This window comes from Pteropus vampyrus, unplaced genomic scaffold (genome assembly GCF_000151845.1).
Source record: "Pteropus vampyrus isolate Shadow unplaced genomic scaffold, Pvam_2.0 Scaffold63, whole genome shotgun sequence".
Classification (NCBI taxonomy): domain Eukaryota; kingdom Metazoa; phylum Chordata; class Mammalia; order Chiroptera; family Pteropodidae; genus Pteropus; species Pteropus vampyrus.
Window position 1 is genome coordinate 1,873,598 of NW_011888844.1, and position 23,927 is coordinate 1,897,524.

At 34.6% G+C, this 23,927-nt stretch overlaps 1 protein-coding gene across 1 annotated transcript in view; it reads right to left on the reverse strand.

Moving 5' to 3' along the window:
* The window catches only part of RPS6KA6 (ribosomal protein S6 kinase A6), a 127,755-nt gene that overhangs the window by 100,716 nt on the left and 3,112 nt on the right, over positions 1–23,927 (reverse strand). The window contains exon 2 of the mRNA XM_011361147.2: positions 1,890–1,949. Coding sequence (XP_011359449.1) covers positions 1,890–1,949 — 60 coding nt within the window. The remainder of the gene's footprint in view (positions 1–1,889; positions 1,950–23,927) is intronic.

Here is a 23,927-nt window from a genome sequence, read left to right on the forward strand (position 1 = left end):
CTTGGAAGTGACTCTAGGTCCTCTGGTCCCCAAAACTTCAAACTTCCTTTTTTAGCAACTGAAGCATAATGTAAATCATATTAGCATATAGCACTGTATATTTTTACTGTCTTTCTATTAAAGTTTTACTTTCTGACTCATGTTTTATTAAAATTAGAAAGGTAAATATTTAATAATATCCCTATGTATATGTCTGTGTGTTTATGTTGGCCACACATGTACAAATATATACATATGCACACATATATACATATTTTTCTTCCTCCTGTGATGTGGGGCATGGTATTTCCCTGTCAATTCATTAATACTGAAATAAATTCTTCCCTACTGCCTTGTATTTCCTTACAATCTTTTATAAACTAGAAACATAAATATTACTATGCCTTTTAGTCCATATAATCTATAGATAAAATGCTAGATGATTTTGATAGTTTATATTTAACTATACTCAAAATTAATATATAAGTAATATTAAGTAAATTATAATAGCTAAAATATTTTATCACTCATCTTGTTACTCAGAACTGAAATTATTGTTACATCATCACTACTTGCAGAGACAGTTGATTTTTACATAGAACATTTCAAAGGAGAATCTTGGACAAACCCAATTTAAATCTCTGCTGGTGCCTATATGAGAAAAATCCACTTATGAATTAGTTTCGGTGGAGGGCAGACATCAAAGTTGATTTTACCCACAACTAAATAAAAAAAGGATGATGCTTCTCTTATTTCCCACTTCTTTAGGTCTGCACAATACACAGCTGACCTAAAATGAGGCACACTGGGTCATAGGTCATGATTCTGCTACTTGTTAGTTTTATGACCTAGTACAGATCACAACCTCTCCAGGTCTCAGTAGACTTATCTATACAATGACGGTATTGTAAATACTATTTCTGAGGTTCCTTCCAGCTTAAACAATCTATAATTCTAAGAAAATATCTATAGAAATGACAATCATAAAATAACATAAATGGATATGTCTGCCTTAGTCAGACCTTCCCTAAAATATCAAGAACGCTCTTCTGTAAAACTAGATCTTATAAAATGAGAGACTAGTATATAGGCTTTGCATAGAATGACCTAGTAGCTAAGCAGTCTTTAAAACTAGTTAGAAACTTCTGAATTAATTTAGAAGCAATCCTTTTGAAAGCTAGGAAATAGATTTTAAATGACCTCAGGTTATCCTTGTAGTTAAATATTTCCATGTTACATCTCCTTTCTACCCTAAAGTTAAAGACAATCTTATATTTTTCATTTTTCCGTGCATTTCTTCGAGTATAGTTGGTATACAATACTATGTTAGTTTAAGATGTACGATATAGTGACTCAACATTTATATACCTTACAATGTGATCACTTCATTGAATCTAATAATCATCTGTCACTATGCAAATTTATCAAATTGACTATATCCCCCTTCACCTTTTTCACACAGCCCCTCCAATCCCCCCTCTCTGGGAACCATCAGTTTGATTTGTTTCTGAGTCTGCTTCTGTTTTGTTTTGTTTGTTCATTCGTTTGTTTGTTTGTTTGTTTTAGAGATCACATATAAGTGAAAGTTTATTTCAGATGATTCTGTATTTAAGTAATCTAGTTATTCAAATACTGGAAAGTAAAAATTTCACCCATTACACTTAAAATGAGCAAATTTCATGGCATGTAAATTATACCTCAATAAAGTTGTTTAAAAAATTTGTGTATAAGAATTTCTGAGAGAAAAATTCATCTTATATTTTACACTGCTGTCATTTTATTAATAATTAGATTTACTTATTAATAAACTTGAATAAATTTCTTTAATTGAAAGAGATTTTCTCCCTTCCCATTATTCTCTTTCCTTACATTCTAAAAATGTAGCTTAATAAGTTAATACATGTACTTACTTGGCAAGAATCTGCTTTTCCTTCTTCCATTGGCTCATCAACCATTTTAAGACCATTCATCTGCAAAATATTGTTCAAAAACTAAAGTTCAAGAGTACCACAACAAGAGTAAAACAAATAAAAATGCAACTCTAGGCATTTCCCTTCATAATCTATCAAGACCCACACTTACTGAAAAACACAAAAGGATAATGGACACATAGAAGGTATTTAGAAAAAGAACATTATTAATATAGTTTCTAGATTGTCCTTGAGAAGCCTTGAATTTCAGAGCTGTATGTTTCATTTCATATTTAGAGCTTTACTATGATGGACATGTACTAAACATATGACCTATGTACTTTTGTTAAGACTGTCTCCAAATATTTATGAGACGGGCAAAAATGCCACAGAAGAAATCTATTGTGGGGATATATTCAAAGCAAGTTAGGATGGGAAGATTTTATATAACTGCACTGTTGTGAATTCCTTTCTTTTCATTCATTTCAATTAAATTTTGAGTTACTTTAGAGAAGAATAAACTGTAGGAGAAAAATATAAGTGGTCATGGGAAAAATTATTTTCAACATACAAAGCTCAGTAGGAAATAATACTTACTCTTCAAGCACTGCTTCAGGAAAGAGTAAGTGTAGAGGACTTAAATGAAGGGTCTGTAAACTATGGGCCATGGTCCATATCTAGCTGTCTGTTTTTGCAAATAAAATTTTACTGGAACACAGACACATCCATTTGTTTCCATATAATCTATAGCTGCTTTCTCACTGAAGAGTTGAGCAGTTGACAGAGCTCCTATGCCTGAAAAGCCTAGAATATTTACTAATTGGCCCTTTACAGAAAAAGTCTGCCGAGTACTCATCTAAGATGTTCGAAAATTAAGCAATGGCAAGATGGTCTGGAAAAAATAAATTTTACCACTGCCTATTTATGATTCCACAGAAAAGTAAAAGATAAAATTAGAGAAGTAAATTAAATAGCACTTCTGGTAACAGCCAAGATGGAATAAGCCTACTTCTCCTGTAATCATCAACTAAAACCTTTGGACAAAATGTATTAAAAAAAAAAAGTACCACCTAAATACTCTGAAAATTAAATGATAAAAGCAGTCTAGGGAGGGAGATAAAAAATTTGAAGAATAACTGGCACCCTGGTGAGCTACCTGAGTTCATTTTCCATCTTTATCTCCTGATTTTGACCCAAAGAAAGACTGAGTCACAGAAGAAATCATGGGGAGGATAGACTGGAAAGGAGGTCCCCTAATTCTGTGTATAAACAGACACAAGTCCTAATCTTTACAACAATCTGTAGAATAGAGCTAAAGAAGTCTAACAAAGATGTTGAAAACTGAACTGCAATATCAACCACCACTCAAGTCTCAAGACTAACCACTGAGTTAGCACATGCACTGAGTGGCACATACAGTGTGCTAACACAAATACTCTGAAAACATAACTAACATTGGAACCATCATCCAGAGAAGGCTAGATAGAACCAGGGAGTCAGACTCTACCAGGTAGATTGCTAAAACAATCAATCAAAATCAACAGGTATCAATTCCAGGGTAACTCCAATGTTGAAATATCTGATAAGGACTAAGCAACTATTATAACTATGCTCTTTGGGGTAAAACTCTTGAATGGAATGAGAAAAAAGTTATCAGCAGAGAAATAGGAACTATAAAAAGAACCAAATACAAATAATTGTAAAACTAAAAATAATATATGACATTTTAAAAAAAATATTGGATGGGCTCAATAAAAGAATGGAGATGGCAGAGGCAATAGTAAACTTGAAGACAGAACAAAAGAAAATAACCAATATTAACAAGACAGTGAAAAACTATTAAAAGAAATGAACATAGCCTTAGAGAAATGTGGAACAATATCAAAAGATCTAAAATCCATATCAGTAACATTCCAGAAAATGAAGAGAGTGATACAGAAAATTTTTAAATAATGGTAATTCCATTTATATAAAATGTCGAGAACAGGAAAATCTATAGAGGCAGAAAGTAAATTGCTGATTGCTTAGGTCTGGGAATGGGGAGTAGGAGTGATAGTCAAAGGTAAAAAGTTTATCTTAGATAAAAAATAAGTTCTTTAAAATAAGTTTAAAAAATAAGTATTAAAATTGACTGTAGTGATGGCTGTACATATCTGTCACTATACTAAAAACAATTATGCTGTACATTTCATTTTTTATTAAATTTATTAGGATGACACTGGCTAATAAAATTATATAGATTTCAAGTGTACAATTCAATAATACGCCATATATATACTGCACTGTGTGTTCACCACCCAAAGTTAAATTTCCTTCCATCGCCACATATTCAACCTCCTTTACCCTTATCTACCATCCCTCTCCCCTTCTTCTCTCTGGTAACCACTAAAAGGTTGTCTGTGTCCACGAGTCTCTGTTTGTTTGTCCTGTTTGTTTGCTGCTTTCAGTTTTTTATCTCACATGTGAGTAAAATCATATGGTTCTCAACTTTTTCGGTCTGATTTATTTTGCTTAGCATGATAATCTCAAGATCCATCCATGTTTTTGCAAATGTCAGTATTTCATCTTTTCCTATGGCTAATATTTCATTTTAGATATGTACCACATTTTCTTTATCCAATCATCTATTGAAGGACACTTCAGTTGTTTCCATGACTTGGTCACCGTGAATAATGCTGCAATGAACACTGAGGTGCATATATCTTTGTGGATGTTTTCAAGTTTTGCGGGGTAGTTACCAGAAGAGGGATTGCTGGGTCTTATGGTAATTCTATTCTTAGTTTGTGTGTTTTGTTTTGTTTGTTTTGGTTTTGTTTTGTTTTGTTTTGTTTTTTGTTTTGTTTGTTTTGTTTAGAGCTGCCATACTGTTTTCCACAGTGGCTGCACCAATTTACATTCCCACCAGCAGTGTATAAGGGTTCCTTTCCCCAACAATCTCTCCAATATTCGTTATTACCTGTCCTGTTGATAATAACCATTCTAGGAGGTATGAGGTGGTATCTCATTGTGGTTTTGATTTGCATTTCCTTAATAGCTAGTGATGTTGAACATCCTTTCATATGTTTGTTGGCCATTTGTATGTCTTCTTGGGAGAAGTGTCTGTTCAGGTCTTCTGTACATTTTTTAATCGGACTGTTTGTTTCTTTTTTTTTATTGTTGAGTTGTATGAGTTCTTTGTACTTTTTGGATATTAGCTCCTTATCAGGGGCGTTGTTTGCAAATATTTTCTCTTACCCAGGAGGTTGCCTCTTAGTCTCGTTGGTGGTTTCTTATGCTGTGCAGAAGCTTTTTAGTTTGATGTAGCCCCATTCATTTATTTTTGATGTAGCCCCATTCATTTATTTTTGCTTTGACTTCCCTTGCTTTGAAGTGAAATTCATAAAATCCTCTCTAATTCCAAGGTCTATAATTTTAGTACTTATGATTTCTTTTATGCAACATATTGTTTCAGGTCTTATATTCAGGTCTGTGATCCCTTTTGAGTTAATTTTAGTGTATGGTGGTAGGTAGCAGTCTAGTTTTATTGTTTTGCAGGTGGCTTTCCAGTTTTCCCAGGACCATTTACTGAAGAGGCTTTCCTTCCTCCATTGTATGTTTTTGCCTCTTTTCTTGAAAAAATTTTGCCCATATATACAAGGGTTTATTTCCGTGCTCTCAATTCTGTTCCATTGGTATATCTGTCTGTTTTTCTGTTAATACTATGCTGTTTTGATTATTGTTACTTTATAGTATAATTTGAAGACAGGCAGAGTGATACCTCTGGCCTTATTCTTTTTTCTCAGGATTGCTTTGGCTGTTCAGAGTCTTTTGTGTTTCCATACAAATCTGATGACTTTTTGTTCTATTTCTGGCCTCTGTATCTCCACCCCCATCATTGGGATCAGCCGCCATGTGCATTTCCTCAGTTGTTACAGACTTCCTGCTCTGTAGATGGACTGTCACTGCTGTAGTTTCCCCCAGGGCCCACTGCTAGCTCCAGGAGGATGCAGGGAGGCGAGCTCTGAGAGGTTGGGGATAAGAGGCCAGGTTCTGTGACTCAGCCTTGTGTCTGGCAATAGAACATAGCTGTTGCACCTTTGTATTTCATCTTTGCCCTTATCTCTGCCCTGATCACTGGTTTCACTGTCATAGTATATGTTGATCACTCAGGCAGGAATTCTCGGAGCTACAGAGAGTGCACGCCTCAACCTGATTCCTATCCCTCTTCCTGAGTCCTGCAGGGTGCTCTGGGCTGCATCTAAGTCACCCATCTCTCCTCTTTTCCCTTTCCTCCTCCCTTGCTCACCCGATTCTCTCACCTTCAGATGATCTAATGTGCAGATCTCTCAGACATGTTTGTTAGGCTGGGTGTCTTCTGTTAGATTGCAGCCGTTCAATTTGTTGTATTTTCAAGGGGAGAAATCAAGGAGACACTCCCCCGCAACATGCCACCATACTTCTGACATCACTACTAGGCTGTGCATTTTAAATGGATGAATTGCATGGTATGCGAATTACATTTCAATAAAGCTGTTTTGAAAAAAAAAATAGCTGAGAATTTCCAGAATTTGGTAAAAGTTATCAATTTAGATTCAAGAAGCTCAATGAACACCCAAAAGGATAAACTTTTAAATAAAGCCACCCTAAGACATATCTTAAATTATTTTAAACCAAAAATGGGGGAAATCTTGAAAACACTGAGTGTATTAAAAAGAAGCAGCAATAGGAATTTTGGGGGGTGATAGGCCTATTCTGTATCTTGATTTTGGTGGTGTTTATACAACTCTATTCATTTGTCTAACCTCAGAACCATACATGAAAAAGTGAATTTTACTGTATGTAAATTCTTAAATAAATATATTAAGAAGTAAATTACCATGCATTATTTGACTATAACCTTTCTTTTAAAAAAACTATGAGAACTAAAGTCACCAATAATGTCTATTTTACTAATAGATCCATCAGTCTTTATCTTACATGATCTTGCTATAGCATGCCACAGTTAACTATTCTCTCCTTTTTGAGTCTTTGGCTTCTGTGATAACATACTTTCATTTTTTTTTTACTCTAATTTCTTTGCTCTTTTTCAATATTCTTGAAACATTTTAGATTCTCAGGAAATGGACTTTGGTCTCCTTCTGATTTCGCTCTACATTCTTTTACCAGAAAGCTAATTTACTGATGTGACTCACGTTAACTCTGAGACTACTGTTTTGAGCCCTTGATTCATATATCCAACTGCATATTTGACATTCCCACTTGTTTATCTTACACATCTCCCTAAAAATCAACCAATACAAAAATATATCAGTGTCCACTTTTCCGGTCAAGATGGAGTAGGTAAACACTGTGCCTGCCTCCTGTCATGATCACATCAAAAGTACAACTAAACTACAGAACAACCAACATTGAGAATTGCCTCAAGTCTAGGTGAACAGAGACACTACAACTGAGGACACACAGAAGAAGCCATCTTGAGATTGGCAAGAAGAATGGAGATTCAAAATGGGAGGGTGTCACACATGCCTGTACAGGTTAAGAATCAAGTGATGGACTCATGCCCTCTGACCTCAAGCACTGGGGCAGCAGATAGAAAGGCGCTAGGGACATACAGGGAGGAACTGAACTGTCTGACTTCAAGACAAGGGCTGGAAGCACAGCTTTCTCTCACAAGTGCTAGCAGAAAACATTGTTTCTTTGTTGAGCCCTCCCACCTCCAGGCCTGAAAATCAGGTGGTCGCCATATCCGTGTCTCCATCAACCTGGCTAACACTGGTCATCTTGCCCTGGTAATTCCCTGAGACCCTACCCCACCAACCTGTGGGCCCATCTAAGCCGCTTCCAATGTTTTTCCCATACAAACAGCTTGTCTTGGCTCATGCTATGGACTTTCCTAAAAACTCCCAAAGGTTCAGCATCTGGCCTCATCAGTCCCCATACCTCTTGCTGAGTAGCCCCAAGCCTGCCATGAGCAGCAGCCAGCTTCAGTTCACAGCTTGGCCTCTCAAGGTACCTCCAAGCCCAGCACATCTGCGGATTGCCTTGTTGCTCATGCCATGTGGCCCTGGGCAGGGCACAGGCTGCTACTGAACTTGCCCTGCAGCAAGGCTCCTCCCAGTTGACACTGGGGCCAGCACGTCTGGTGGCCAGCTTCAAACCAAGCCGCAGCACCACCCGGGACCACATCGAAGGAAGAAACACCCAAAAGGAAGACTAGGCAGGCACCAGAGCCCTGCTAAAGTAAATCCTGCTCCATAGGATCAGCCCCTGCACAACAGCACCTCCATTGTAGTCACTGGTCAGTCCTCACAATCAGCCTAAGATACATTCCCTCCTATTGATGAGCAAACAGCAACTAAGGCTCAATTACAATGAGAGGGCACACACAACCCATACAAAGGACACACCCGGAGCACCCAGCTCAGGTGACACTGGGCCCCACAAGACACATACTACAAAAGGCCACTCTACTAAAACTGAAGACATAGCAGCTCTACCTAATACACTGACATAAATCCAGGGAGGCAGCCAAAATGAGGAGACAAAGAAACATGTCTCAAAGGAAAGAACAGAACAAAGCTTAAGAAAAAGAACTAAACAAAATGGAGACAAGTAATCTACCAGATGCAGAGTTCAAAAGGCTGGTTATAATGATGCTCAATGACCTTAGGGGAAGAGAAGATGAGCTCAGTGAGAACTTTAACAAAGAGAAAGAAAACATAAAAGTGGAGATACAAAACATAAAAAAGAACCAGCCATATCTTAGAAACTAAGCAGGGTCGGGCCTGGTTAGTACTTGGATGGGAGATCACCTAGGAAGACCAGGTGCTGGGACAACATCAAGTGTACCAACATTCACATCATAGGGATACCAGAAGGAGAGGAGAGTGATCAACGGATTGAAAACCTATTTGAAGAAATAATGATGAAAACCTTCCCTAACCTGGTGAAGAAAATAAGACATACAAGCTCAGAAAGCACAGAGAGTCTCAAACAAGATGAACCCAAGGAGGCCCACATCAAGACACATCATCATTAAAATGCCAAAGGTTATAGACAAAGAGAGAATCTGAAAAACAGAAAGAGAAAAAACAATTAGTTACCTACAAGAGAGCCCCCATAAGACTTTCAGCCAATTTCTCAATAGAAGTGCTGCAGGCCAGAAGGGATTGGAACAAAATATTCAAAGTGATGAAAAGCAAGAAGCTACAACTAAGATTACTCTATCCAGAAAAGGTATTATTTAGAATCAAAGGATAGATAAAGAGTTTCCCAGACAAGAAAAAGCTGAAAGAGTTTATCATCACCAAATGAGTATTACAAAAAAGGTTAGAGACTTCTTTAATAAAAAAGATAAAAAATATGAATAATAAAATATCAATAACTACATGTCTATCAACAATTATTTTAAATATAAATGGATTAAATGCTCCAGTCAAAAGCTAGGGTGGCTGAATTGATAAGAGTACAAGACCCTGACATATGCTGCCTAGAAGAGACCCACTTCACACCAAAAGACACATGCATACTGAAAGTAAAAGAATAGAAAAAGCTATTTCATGAAAATACAATTTTTTTAAAAAGCTGGTGGTCTGTGAAAGAGAGGAAAGGATTAAGAAATACAAATTGGTAGTTACAAAATAGTCATGGGGATGTAAAGTATAGCATAAGGAATATAGTCAATAATATAGTAAAAACTAGGTATGGTGTCAGAGGGGTACCTGATTTATTGGTGTGATCACTTCATAAGTTATATAAATGTCTAATCACTATTTTGTACACCTGAAACTAATATATTATTGTATGACAACTGTAATTTAAAAATAAATAAATTAAATTATTAAGTATCCATATTCCCAGCCTCCCTGCCCAAAGATACTGATAATACATCTGAGAAGGAATATGAATTTTAATAAAGGTAATATCAACACATGTGCAGAGATCACACTCTGAATAATAACTCAATTCAATGCAGTGTGAACTGAACTCTGAAATGGGGTAAATCAGGGGATTAGATAAGTCTTTGTTTTATTCCAGACTAGTCTAGTGGCTAGAGATATAGAGATATCTAATTGCATTGTGGATATGGACTAGGAAGTTTATCAGATGAAAAAGAGTAGAGAGTGGAAAATTGTAATGTATTACTGGAAATATTGAAGAAAGTTGAAAAAGGTAAGATTGAGGGAAACAAGGGTCAAATCACTAAGGATTTACTAACTCAACTATATTCATAATAGCTAAAACACTCATGAACTATGGACTACATTAAGAATGTGGCATGTATTATTTCATCTTCACAACATGACTATGATGCTGATGATATCACTATCCTAATTTCACAGAGGAGGAAACTGAGGTTTAAAATGTTTGAGCCAGTGTTTTTTCAACCTTGAAGCTATTGCCATTCCAAGGCAGATAATTCTTTGATGTGGAAAGTTGTCTTGTGCATTACAGGATGCTTAACAGTATCCCTGTCCTCTATCCACTAGATGCCAATAGGTGGTCCTGCCCCATCCCCCTACCCAATGTGACAAACAAAAATTTCTTCAGACATTGCCAGAATCTCCTGGGGGGTTAAACACACACACACACACACACACACACACACACACACACACACACACACACACACACACACACACACAATCTGCTTTCCTCCAGGGTTCCCAAATTCAATAAATAAATATTACCATCTACCACCTTACCTCAAAAAGCACAGGTAGACTATGGGGGATGAAAAAAATGTATGACAGATTTATCATTAACATAGAAGAAAAGGCACATTCAACAAAAATGTTCACAAACCAATATTAAGATAGAATCCCAAAAATTGAAATTGTACTACAAAATGACTCTCAGTGTTATCCACAGAAAAAAGGTAATACTGCTTTCCCCTGCTACCCTAGTTGCTAGTTACTTCCTATTAATACCATCTTATGACTATTTTATCATAAAGCTGTTGGTCTGAAGGAACTAGAAATAAAACAAATCTAAATGAGTCACAGAGATCACTGTACCTTAAAAATCATTTTAGTCTCCAAAAGTAGCCTTTAAAACAGAACATTCCATTACTTCCACCTCATCTACAATCAACAAGGTACCAGAGTTTCAATATAAGAAATTAATTCCTATAGAGGACATCAGTATTCACTGATATTTACTAAAATTTAAGTCATTTTCACCTGTCTGAAAACAAAACAAAACAAAATTTCATAATTCTCTGGAACATTAAACCTTTATTTCAAAAATAAAATTTGTAATTTGAAAAGATAAGCAGATATATTCTTTCTCCCAATTAAATGCCAAATAGGGAAGAAACAATTTCCTATAAAAGATTCTGGAAACCTTATTAACAATTATAAAGGCTGTAATAATTAACTCAGATACTCCAAAACCCAAGTGAAGAGACTTTCCTAGTGAAGAATTCTTTAAAATTACTTTCATTTTCTCAGAAAATAATGAAGCAGATCACTTTAAAAGATTATGAGCAAAGAGAAACACTAAACTAAGTTGCTATATTTACCTGATCTCAGAAAATCACGAGTCATTACGAAACTATGATTTTCTTAATACTAATGACAAAAATAGCTCATTATGGAAAACCGGACTGGAAAACATATTATTTCCTTCAAATATTTAGAACTGGAGGCGGTGTGGGAAATGAACATATAAGTACATATAGTTTTGTAAAAGGATAGTTATCTGGCCATAATAACTCTATTAAGCATACACCAGTTCCTCAATGTTAAACTCAAGACTGATTAACAGAGCTTATGGCTTAGCGCTGAAATAGATACTGTAGAAAGAAGTGATGAGATAAACAAAGAACAAGGTACAAGGTGAGAAGAAATATGGGTGATATAAATTATTAGCAAAACATAAGCCACCAGTCTTCACGACAAATTTGATAGTATTATAAACTTTCGAGTAGTCTCCAGGATCCGCAAATTCCATCTAGTAACAAAAGCATTATATTTATATAGTACCTAATGATAAAATTGTTTAAGAAGTTCACATCTGAAGAAAATTTTTTCTCAAATAAGCTAAACATATACAGGTAAGCCACTGACGAATATGGAGAGAGAAGTTCTTCATTTTCTTTTCTACATCATTTAAATAACAGAAAATTAGATCTAAATTTAGAGCTGGGTCCATATCTTCACAGAATAAAGGTCTACATCTGTATATTGAATTAAGCCCATGACAAAATGAAAGAAAGAAACCTCCCAGTTGATCAATGTAGCGAACAGATTCTAAGATGGGCTTCCACAATCCTCCTCTTGGTTCCCATGCCCTTGTATAATATGCATCTCCTTAAGTGTGGACAACACCTGTGTCTTGCTTCCATTCAACAGAATATGAAAAAGGTGATGGGATTTCATGTCTTTTATGTTATATAAGACTCTAGACACTCTTTTTGCTGCCTTCATTGAAGTGGTCATGTTGAAAGCAAGGCCACATAGCGTGGCAGCATCTAGGAGCTGAGAGCAGCCTCCAGTTAACAACCAGCAAGAAGCCAGGGTCCTCAGTACTACAATAAGTAAAGAAATTCTTCCAAGAACCTGAGGAAGTTTAGAAGTAGATTCTTCTCCATTCAGGCCTCCAGATAAGAATGTGGAACAGCCAAGACCTTGATTATAGCTTGTGAGACCCTAAAGAGAAGACCTAGTTGAGCAACTCCTGGACTCCTGACACATAGGAACTATAAAATAACGTGTCTTGGTTTAAGCTACTAAATTTGTGGTAATCTATTATACAATGATGGATAATTAATACAATCAATATTGCTATTTAGATAAAAGTGTGATTTAAAATTCTCTAAAACAGACTTTTTAATGATTTTTTTTAATAATTTAATACTTTTAGAATATAGCTTTACTTATTAAACTCCTGTCTTTGTTCTCATTTGGTAGATATGAAACTGTAAATTACATGCTAGTAAATGACCTAGGATAATCAAGTTGAGTCAAATCTTTGTTAAACATATGACCAATAAGATTACCTAATTAATTTTGGTATTAATTGACAAGTTTGAGCAGTTATATTTTTGACCTTCAATCTGCTTTCTGAAAAACTGATTGCTAATTTAATAAGTACAGTATAGAGCACATTCCTTATTCCATATTTTAAGAGCCATCCCTCTGGGCATGAATTATCAGTGATGTAGCTTTGTTGCTATGAAAGAAGCAGAAGATAAAATAAAAATCCAGTTTGTACTAGCCCAGAACATATCCTGGGATTTGGCTTTTCAAAATAACCCACCACAGGTAGGGATTGGAGAAATCGAATCCTTTGCACACTGGTGGTGGCAATGCAAAATGATATAGTTACTATAAAAAACAGTATGGCAATTCCTTAAAAAATTAAAAATAGAATTATTATAAGATCAAGCAATTCCAACTGGGTATAGTTGACCCTTGAACTATGCAGGGGTTAGTGGCACCAAACCCTCATGTAATTGAAAATCTACATATAACATTTAACTCCCCCCAAATGTAACTACTACTAGCCTACTGTTGACCAGAAGGAAGCCTTACTGGTAACATAAATAGTCAATTAACACATATTTTGTGCTATGTATTTACATATTATATTCCTAGAATAAGCTAGAGAAAAGAAAATGTTAAAATCATAAAAGAAAATACATTACAACATTGTAAGCATTTACTTTAAAAAAACCCATGTATAAGTGGAACTGCACAGTTCAAATTTCAAGGGTCAACTGTATATACTCAAAAGAACTGAAAGCAGAGTCTCAAAGAGATATTTGTACACCATGTTCAAAGAAAAATTATTTACAATGGTCAAAAGGTGTAAGCAACCCAAGTATCTATCTACAGATAAATGAGTAAATAAAATGTGTTATGCATATAATGGAATATTATTCAGCCTTTAAAAAGAAGGGAATTCTGACATGTGCTACAACATGGATGAATCTTAAAGACATTATGCTAAGTGAAATAAGCCAGTCACAAAAAGACAAATACTGTATGGTCCCATTTATATGAGATATCTAGAAGAGTCAAATTCATAGAGACATAAAATAGAATGGTGGTTTCCTGGGGCTGAGGGGGAGGAGAGGATGGAGAGTTATTGTTTAATGAGTGAAGTGTTTCAGTTTTGCAAGACGAAAAGAGTTCTGGAGATTGGTTGTACAACAAATCTGAATGTACTTGACACTACTGAACTGTAAACTTAAAAATGGCTAAGATGGCAAATTTTATGTTGTGTAAATGCTATCAAAAGAATAAAACAATAATTCCACCATAGCAGATAAATCTCTCGTCACATACATCTAAACTTAAAGTTCCTTGAGGACAGATTTTGTGCTTTATTCATGAGACAGGCATAGCAGTAATTTTATGGGAAGAACAATGCTTTGATTTCAAGCAGACCAAGATTCAAATTCCAAACTCTACTTTTATTGCCTTGAAAAAATTTCTTAAATTTTCCTAGTCTCGATTATTCCATCTGTAAAATAAGCAATTTAGGATTGTTGTTGGGATTAATATAATATCCTTAAAGCAGCTGGCACAGTGTCTGGTATGTGCTCAATAAATGCCTGATATGTGAATGTTTTTCTGACAAAAAGAAAATATAGAAAAAAAGTATATGATATATTTTACTTAATAATTCACCAAAGGGAATAATGCTACCTGTATACAAAATACATCTGTAAATCAAAATGTATTGCTACTTCATTGTACACTACTGACTTAATAGCTTTAGTTTTGACATGATATTATTGAGGGAAGATTACTTATAAAATAATGATAGACTCATTTTTGGTCAACTTGAAAAGAACCTTCTAAACCAACCCATAAAGATACATACATACTAATGCATACACACCTTGCTTAAAGAATCACAAATTGAAGTGAAAAGCATCTTTGTATATTTTTACTACATAACACACTATCAATTTAACTAACAGTCTTTTAGTTGGGCATTTCCAAAAATAAGGGTCTTTTTGTTTTGCATTTCACATACCAGGTTTAATTTATATCCTCGGCTTTAAACTATTAAATATTTTCAAAGGTTTATTAATAGTTATGGCCATTTCGGTAGACTTTTTATCTTTTTAATCTTTTAAATTGAATTCTATAGTCAACATACTTATGGAAAATTTGACAGCACCTACAATATTCATTTAAATGATTTATTTTGATCTTCTGACTTTTTAATCACCACTAAAGCCCAGATTTCAAACTAAGATGTCTGACTGCAAAATTCTTCATTGTTGCTGTAGTTATACACAATTCTGTTTTTTAAACTTTATTAAATTTACTGAGATGACATTGGTTAATAAAATCATATTGGTTTCAAGTGTACAATTCTATAATACATCATCTGTATATTGCATTGTTTGTTCACCACCCAAAGTCAAATCTCCTTCCATCACCATATATTTGACCCTCTTTACTCTTTTCTACCTGTCCCCACCCTTCTTTCTCTCTGGTAACCACCACAATGCAGTGTTGTCTGTGTCTATGAGTTTTTGTTTGTTAGTCTGTTTTGTCTGTTTGTTGTCTTCAGTTTTATATCGGACATATGAGTGATATCATATGGTTCTCGACTTTTTCCATCTGACTTATTTTGTTTAACATAACATTCTCAAGATCCAACCATGTCCCAAATGTCAGTATCTCACCTTTTCTTATGGCTGAGTAGTATTCCACTTTATATAAGTACCACATATTCTTTATCCAATCATCAAAGAACACTTCAGTTGTTTCCATGTCTTGGCCACTGTGAATGCCTCAATGAACATGAGTATCTGACTTTCTAATTACACAATATCCCTGTGTATCCAATAGGTTAGTCCTTTGAAACATATCCACCTAACCACTGTCGCTGCTTCAGAGAAGACTTATAAAAGAACAATTGTTTCAAATCTATCTGGAAGGGTTGTATTTTAAAAGAGTCTCAGGATGGGCAAAAGTATACCACCTCCAAGCTATTCCTTTAGTCAGGTATTTAAAAACAATTACAAGGCACTGCTATAAGATAAATTAGCTAATAAAATATATCCATGTTCAAATCAAAGCATAAAAAGAGTCTAAATTTAAATATGGATAATCTTTGAAGTATTTACCATTCTGGATTACCTGTGGTTTTGAATATCAACTTACCTTTACCAAGACTCAATGTCCCACTTTCTCTTTTTCCTTCCGCCTTACCATACACAGACTTCTATCCACAAATACTGTATTACTTATTAAGTATGTGTTCCATCCCTCTATCAAACTGTAAGCTCCCTGAGGAAAGGGATCATGTCTAATGACTCTAGTATCTAATATATTATCTGGAACATAATAAATTCTCGAAAAAATATTTGTGGAATGATTGAATTTGTAATCTGAATAAATTAAATGTAAAAATAACTTCAATAATAAGTAATTATCATAGATTTTTTCTTAGGTATTATTAATTTTCTTACTTGAAACACTTAAAAGCAACTTTGAAATCAAATTTCATAAAGTATCTCCAGTGAATTATTCTGCTTATCAATCCTGGCTCTTAATATTAAATTCTACAGCCAACAGAAATTCAGCTCTTTCAAAGTCATTTTAAAAATGCATAGCTTGGGTCATTTATAAGATTTTTTTAAGTATTTAATAACTCCTTGATATTTCATATCTTCATGAAAATTATTTCAGAGGGTCATATATTTTTTTTTCAGTTAGATTCCTAATCCTAAAATTATTCAGCAGGATTAGTATAAACACAATTTTACAAACCACATTCTGACACTATTTGTCTAAATTGAAGCCCATGAACTAAGAACTTTTTTTTTTTAACATTTTTAAAGGGTTGTTAAAAAAAATATATTTGACAGAGGATATATGTGGTAAACATACTCAAATATTTTTCTGGCTTTTTACAGAAAAAGTTCACCATCCTTTGGTCTAAATTGTATAATTTTTAATTATAAATCAAAATTTTTAAATATACAGAAAGAGTCCTATGTTGCCCTAGCAATGAGAGAACAAACTAAAATTATCTACTCTATGTGATTATAATTGCCACAGTAAACACAGAATATTGTTTCACCAAGAATATGTGCCTAATTTCCTAACACTCAACCCGTAATTAATTTTAATTTACTTTTAGGCCAATGCCCCTTGTATCCTTACAGTTTTTTTTTTAAAGGCAAGCAGAAGATTCTTATTTTTTATGCTTTTTGAAACCAAGAATTTTATTGGCAGAAACTTGTAAAATACACCTCCTGAAGGCAGGAAGAAGAGTACACGAAATTTTAGAAGTCGTTAATCCTAATAAGAGACCAACGTAAGAACATTTAGTTCACTTTTTGGAACTGACATAATTCAGCCAAATCACTCACAGTATTTCACTTGTGCCATAGTAAGTGTTACAGTCAAGAACACTACTTTTTTAAAATATAGAATCTAATATAAAAACTGAAATAATGATGACGACACCTGTTTCTAATTAAGAGATAATAACTCTAAAGTTACAAAATTTATTCAATTATGATGAGTCTCCAAAACAATACCCTATTTCAAGATCGCACTCTATCTTCAGAGATGCTGTTATTTCTAGAAAAATAGACACACCATAGTCCTCTTAATTGCTCTTCAACATACAGTCTGGTAGTTTAAATAAAAGGACTGAAGTCAGCTCTGTTATCTAGCCATGCCCATGTTTCCCAGAGACTGCTTACATACATATGTTAAAATGGATCTCATAGGCTATTATTCATCTTATTATCCAGATTCTGAAAAATCTCATCATGAAAATAAGAATAAGCTTAATTTCAAAATTTTACTACTATTGCTGCAATTGTCATTTATGTTTTCTACCATATTTTAGTATCCACCTCAGCAAGTTGGAGGTGGAATATACAAAATCAAACATCACTGAATTGAAAACTATTACTAGCAACTCAAAGGGTGATTTGTTAACTCAAAAAACCAACCTCTAGAAACCTCATTATTTCAACATCATTGCAGTGAGTCCAAAGAACTAAGAGACCCAAATTCAAAGGCAATTTATTAGTAAAAATAAGTTTCCTTTCTCATGTAGTAAAAATAACTGTAGAACACTAAATAAAAGCAAGAGGGACATAATTTTCTCCATCTGCCATAACTGAATGCCAGGAATAAGGGAAAGTATGTAAGGTAAGAATGAAGTACAAATTGAATTGCCATACATACTGAAGCTCCACTCTTGCCAGATAATTCAAATAGGAGGAAACCTATTAATATGTTTTTTTTTAAACCTGTTAATATTAAAAAAGCAAAGGAGTGGAAAAGAATGCCATGGGAGTATAGAATTAAAGCATTAATACCCCAGAATATTAAATTTTAAAAAGTTTTCTATAAGCCTAAATTTGTCATTATCCATGACATAGTATGCTGTCCCTTCAGACATTTCATTGTGACTATGGAAGAACATATGGATATACAGTTAATTGGTTTTCAGTTATCAAGGCATAAAACTGGAGCAATAACCAACTGAAGCCTATCTAGTAACTATCACAACACCTTACAAATAAATAGGAATTTAATAATTACTTCTTGGACAAATGCATGCAAAATACTATTTAGAACCAATTAAAACCAATCTAAATGTCATCCTGCTTTAAAAAGGACCAGTAGTTGTGCAGATTATAGAGGTTACTATGAGTTGAACTAAGCGTATCGAAACTATATACACATTAGAAAGTATTTGTGGAATATTTGGGTTTTTAAAACTTTGGTTCAATGATAGAAAAGCAGCTTCTCAGATTACTATTCAGGCAGGAATTTGCTTACTCTGCTTGGATGAAATCAGGGCTAATGAATTTAATGGTTCTGAATAGCTCCAAAGTGTTCCCAATGCCAAGCCACTGGCCATCTGGCCAGTGTAATAGAAGTGAACAAATGTTTTGGAAAGTTTACTGTCAAAGGATACATGTATTATGTGTGGAAGAGACAAATGCACGTATACATGAGATATACATACATGGCATTCTTTAGTAGTATTTTTTTTTTCACTGTAGTAACCTCTCATAGATTGGAGGTCCATGTAATTTTATTAAAGTACTACCTTAAGGAATGTAAAGTAAGTTTAATTTGTCTGTTAAGTTAATTATCGGGGTATAAAAATTACTTTTTCTAGGACATCTAATCTTAAGAGTTATTTTGTTGAAAACAAGAATTTTATTATTCTTCTCATTACATAGAAAGCATAATTTTACTTCTCGAAATAATCATAAAACACATTAATTTCCATATATGAGGAAACTAAAGACCTTTATTTTACTTCTGCACTTTTCTCAGAAATCATTTGAACCTATTTCTGTGGGTCTATTTCTGGGGCTATTCTGTTCCACTGATCTATGCATCTATCCTTCCACCAACATCGCACTGCCTTAATTACTTGCAGTAACACAGTAAACCTTACCATTCCATAGAGTGATTCCTTGCATTTTATTTGTCTTTTTCAAAATGGATTTAGATATTCTAGGTTCTGTACTTGTACATAGGAATTTTAGAATAAACTTGTCTATGTCTACAAAGCCTTGTTGGATTTTGCTGACTTTTATTTTGAGTAGACATGGCAATTGAATCAGCAGATGTTATTTACTGATCTGATCTGATTGCCAATTAACTGTCTATATCCCCTTCTTATCTTTAATATCATCCTTATGAAGGAGCCAATAATGTACAGAGGAAAAAGCATAAACTTAAAATAATCTAGGTTCAAATTTCATACATGCCTCCCACTTATTTGTATGTCTTTCACATCTGTTAAAAAGACACAACTTTGTCTAACCAAGCTGTTTTGAAGAGTAAATAAAACTGAAGAGATAATACATGATCAATAAATGTCACATCTATCTCCCTTAAATTTAGATATGTTCAAGATGGAACGAAGGTCTTTTCAGGTAACAAAAAAAAAAATTACATTGGGTGTTAAACTTATTATTATTTCCTCTTTAAGTCTCCAGCCATTTTACAGAAGAGGCAGATAGATCCTATAGTAAGAATAATTATCCATGATCTTTGAAATTTTTGTTAAAGATGTGATATTTTATTCAAAATAGAGTCACTTTCCCCTTACTTAGCTAGTAATAAGGTATGCAGATTGTTTAACCTCTGAATTATAAGGCTAAACTATATCAAAATCAGATAGGACACAATTTTTTTTACTTTTATGGAAAAGCAAAATCTCAAAACTACACAGCAAAAGCATATAAGATGACAGCTCAAATATTTCCTTTGCCCCAATCGAGTCTTAAAACAACAGAATGAAACATACTGAAACACATTAGTTCACAAAAAATTTATTTTAAAGCAAATTTCTTAGGAACCAATATGCTTTTTTTTTTCTTGTTGGATAAAAACTACATGAGTATTTCTCTTTTAACTTTGACCTAGAGTTGTGATTCTTTATCCTCAGCTGTACTTTATAATATGAGGAACAATGCCCAGGCCCCCACCAGTTAAATATGAATGTCAGTGAGTAGGGCACTAGCATGGAAATTTTTTCTAAACTCCTAGGTATATCTAATATACAGTCATAGTGAGAAATGAGAAAATTCAAGGCCAAATTTTAAATTCAACTATATTTCAAATGTATATTATACCCTTAGAGCCTGCTTACCTGTGTTCTGTTTCACCCTCCAAACCCATCCTCTATTCTTCCATACACCTCCTAATTTATCTTTTCTTTAATCTGAATGTCAGAATAGTTTGTTACAGGCATACCTCATTTTGTTGTGCTTTGCAGATATTACATTTTTTATACATTGAAGGTTTGTGGCAGCTCTGTGTCAAGAAAGACCATCCAAGCAATTTTCCCCAAGTATTTGCTGACTTTCTGTCTCTGTGTCACATTTTGGTAATTCTCACAATATCTCAAATGTTTTCAACATTACTACATTTGTTATGGTGATTTGTGATCAGTGATCTTTGATGTTACTGATGCAACTGTTTTTGGGATCCAAAAATTGAGCCCATATAAATACAGCACACTTAATTAATGTTGTGTATGTTCTGACTGCTACACTGGGCTGACCAGCCATTCCTCCATCTGTCTCCCTCTTCTCAGGGCTCCCTATTCCTGAGACACAACAAAATTGAAATTAGGCCAATTAATAACCCTACAATGGCCTCTAGTATTCAAGTGAAAGAAAGAGTCACATGTCTCTCATGTCTAAACCTAGAATGATTAAGCTTAGTAACACATGTTGAAAGCCTAGATAAGCTGAAAGCTAGGCTTCTTGCACATAACAGCCAAGTTGTAAATGAGGTTTAAGGAAAGAAGCCATCTCCAGAACACAAAAGTGCAGGGTGAAACAGCAAGTTGCCGTAAGTTAACCAGAAAATCTAACCAAGATAACTAATGAAGGTGGCTACAATAACCAACAGATTTTCAATGTATATGAAACAGCTTTATATTGGAAGATGTCATCTAGGACTTTCATAGCTAAAAAGAAGTCAATGCCTGGCGTCAAAGCTTCAAAAGACAGGCATCAAAGCTTCAAAGGACAGGAAGACTCTTGTGAGGGGCTAATGCAGATGGAGACTTTAAGTTGAAGCCAATTCTCATTTGCCATTCCAAAAATCCTAGGACCTTTAAGAATGCTGCCAAATCAACTCTGCAAATCAATGGAAGAAAGACTGAATGACAACACATCTGTTTACAACATCTGTTTACTGAGTATTTTAAGCTCAATGTTGAGACCTAAAGCTCAGAAAAAAAGATTCCTTTCAAAATATCCCTGCTCAATGTCAATGCACCTAGTCACCCAAGAGCTCTGATGGAGATATACATGATTTATGTTGTTTTCATGCTTGCTAACACAACATCCATTCTGAAGCCCACTGATCAAGAAGTAATTTTGACTTTCAAGTATTATTTAAAAAATACATTTCATATGACTATAGCTATTATATATAGTTATTCCTCTAATGAAGTAATTTTGACTTTCAAGTATTATTTAAAAAATACATTTCATATGACTATAGCTATTATATATAGTTATTCCTCTAATGAATCTGAGCAAAGTAAACTGAAAACCTTCTGGAAAGGATTCACAATTCTAGATGCCATTAAGAACATTAGTGATTCATGGGAAGAAGTCAAAATATCAACATTAACAGAATTTTGGAAGTTGATTCCAACCTTTATGGGTGATTATAAGGGGTTCAAGATTTCAATGGAGAAAGTAACTGCAGATGTGGTAGAAATAGCAAGAGAACTAGAACTGGAAGTGGAGCCTGAAGGGGTACCTGCATTGCTGCAAATCTAATGATAAAAATGTAACAGATGAGGAGTTCCTTGTTTTGGATGAGCAAGGAAAGTAGTTTCTTGATATGGAATCTACTCCTGGTGAAGATGCTGTGAAGACTGTTGCCATGACAACAAACGATTTAGAACATTACGTAAACTTTGTTGAGAAAGTAGTGGCAGAGTTTCAGAGTACTGACTCCAATTCTGGGTAAATGCTATCAAACAGCATCACATGCTACAGACAAATTGTTTGTGAAAGGAACAGTCAATCAATGTGGCAAACTCCACTGTTGTCTTACTTTAAGAAATTGTCACAGCCACCTTAACATTCAGCAACCACCACCCTGACCAGTCAACTGCCATCAACGTCCAGGCAATACCCTCCATAAGCAAAAAGATTATCCCACACTGAAGGCTCGAAAGATGGTTAGAGGTTTTATTTAGCAATAAAGTATTTTTAATTAAGGTTATGTACATTTTTTAGACAATGCTATCGCACACTCGATAGATTAGAGTACAGTATAAATGTAACTTTTATAAGCACTGGGAAACCAAAAAATTCATGTGACTTACTTTATTGCAATAGTCACTTTATTGTGGTGGTCTGTAACCAAACCAGCAATATCTCCAAAGTATGCCTGTATTGGATTGTGTTTCTTATAAATCATCTCAACTACTTTCTGAAATGAAGGAAGGCATACGTAAATCAATCTCTCAATCTCAATCTCTCTCAATCTCTCTCAATCTCTCTCTCTCTCTCTCTCTTTCTCTCTCTCGCTCTCTCTCTCGCTCTCGCTCTCGCTCTCGCTCTCACTCTCGCTCTCTCCCCATCCCTGCCCTTCCCTCCTCTCTCCCTCCATCGCACGTGCACACACACACACACACACACACACACACACAAGACATACTTCAAATATACAGATACAGGTTGAAATCTTGCAGCAAAATCAGTTACATAGAATGTCTCCAGGGCAATTCAGAAAACATCTCTATTATCTACAAAAGCCAGGTTAAGCTTAGCTCTAAATCTCTCTCCATCCAACTTCTTTCCCATCTAAAAACAAACCAAAATTAAAACTATCAGCGCAACAGTAAATGATCTTTGGAAATAATATAAATGTGTAAATAATGTATAGAAAATTCTGACAAAATACTAAGAGACTTACCTCAAGATTCCATGTGCTCACCAGATATTCAGAACTGCTGCTAAAGACAAATGATAACATCTACCAGGAGACAAATTACAGGAAAGAAAAAAAAATCTTGTATTTTGTTTTCAAAATTATAAATGAGGGAGACTATGAGAAGGGTTGCATTAAAACAACAATATGGCCCAAGAAAGCAACAGCACCAAGTCAGGCCTTATTATAGAATGAGGTAATGATTAGCTCTCTTGATGAAATAAGGTAGAGAAATATAGAGGCCCTGCCCTTAAGGGACTGACCTGAATATTTCCAGAACAAATTTGTTTAGAGGAAGATAATTTTGGAGGACCTGATAAGGGACCACCAGTGTGGGAGAAGGGCCAAAAGCACCGTTTTTATTTGAAATAAACCTGGCGAAAGCATAAAAAAAATATAGATGTCCCTATTCTTTTCCACATTCCAGAAAAAAGCACCAGTCACTATTTCGGAACAGCCCTCTGCACTCAGGGGCTGCTGACTATTTAAGAGGAGTATTGATGAAGCAAGAACTACATGCCCAAGGATCATTTAAAAAGCATGAAAAACTTTGGCTAGCAATAAGAGCATTCACCTTTGATAGTAAAGATTTCAAGCATGCCAAGCAGGACCAGAAATCTTTAGAGTGGTTTCC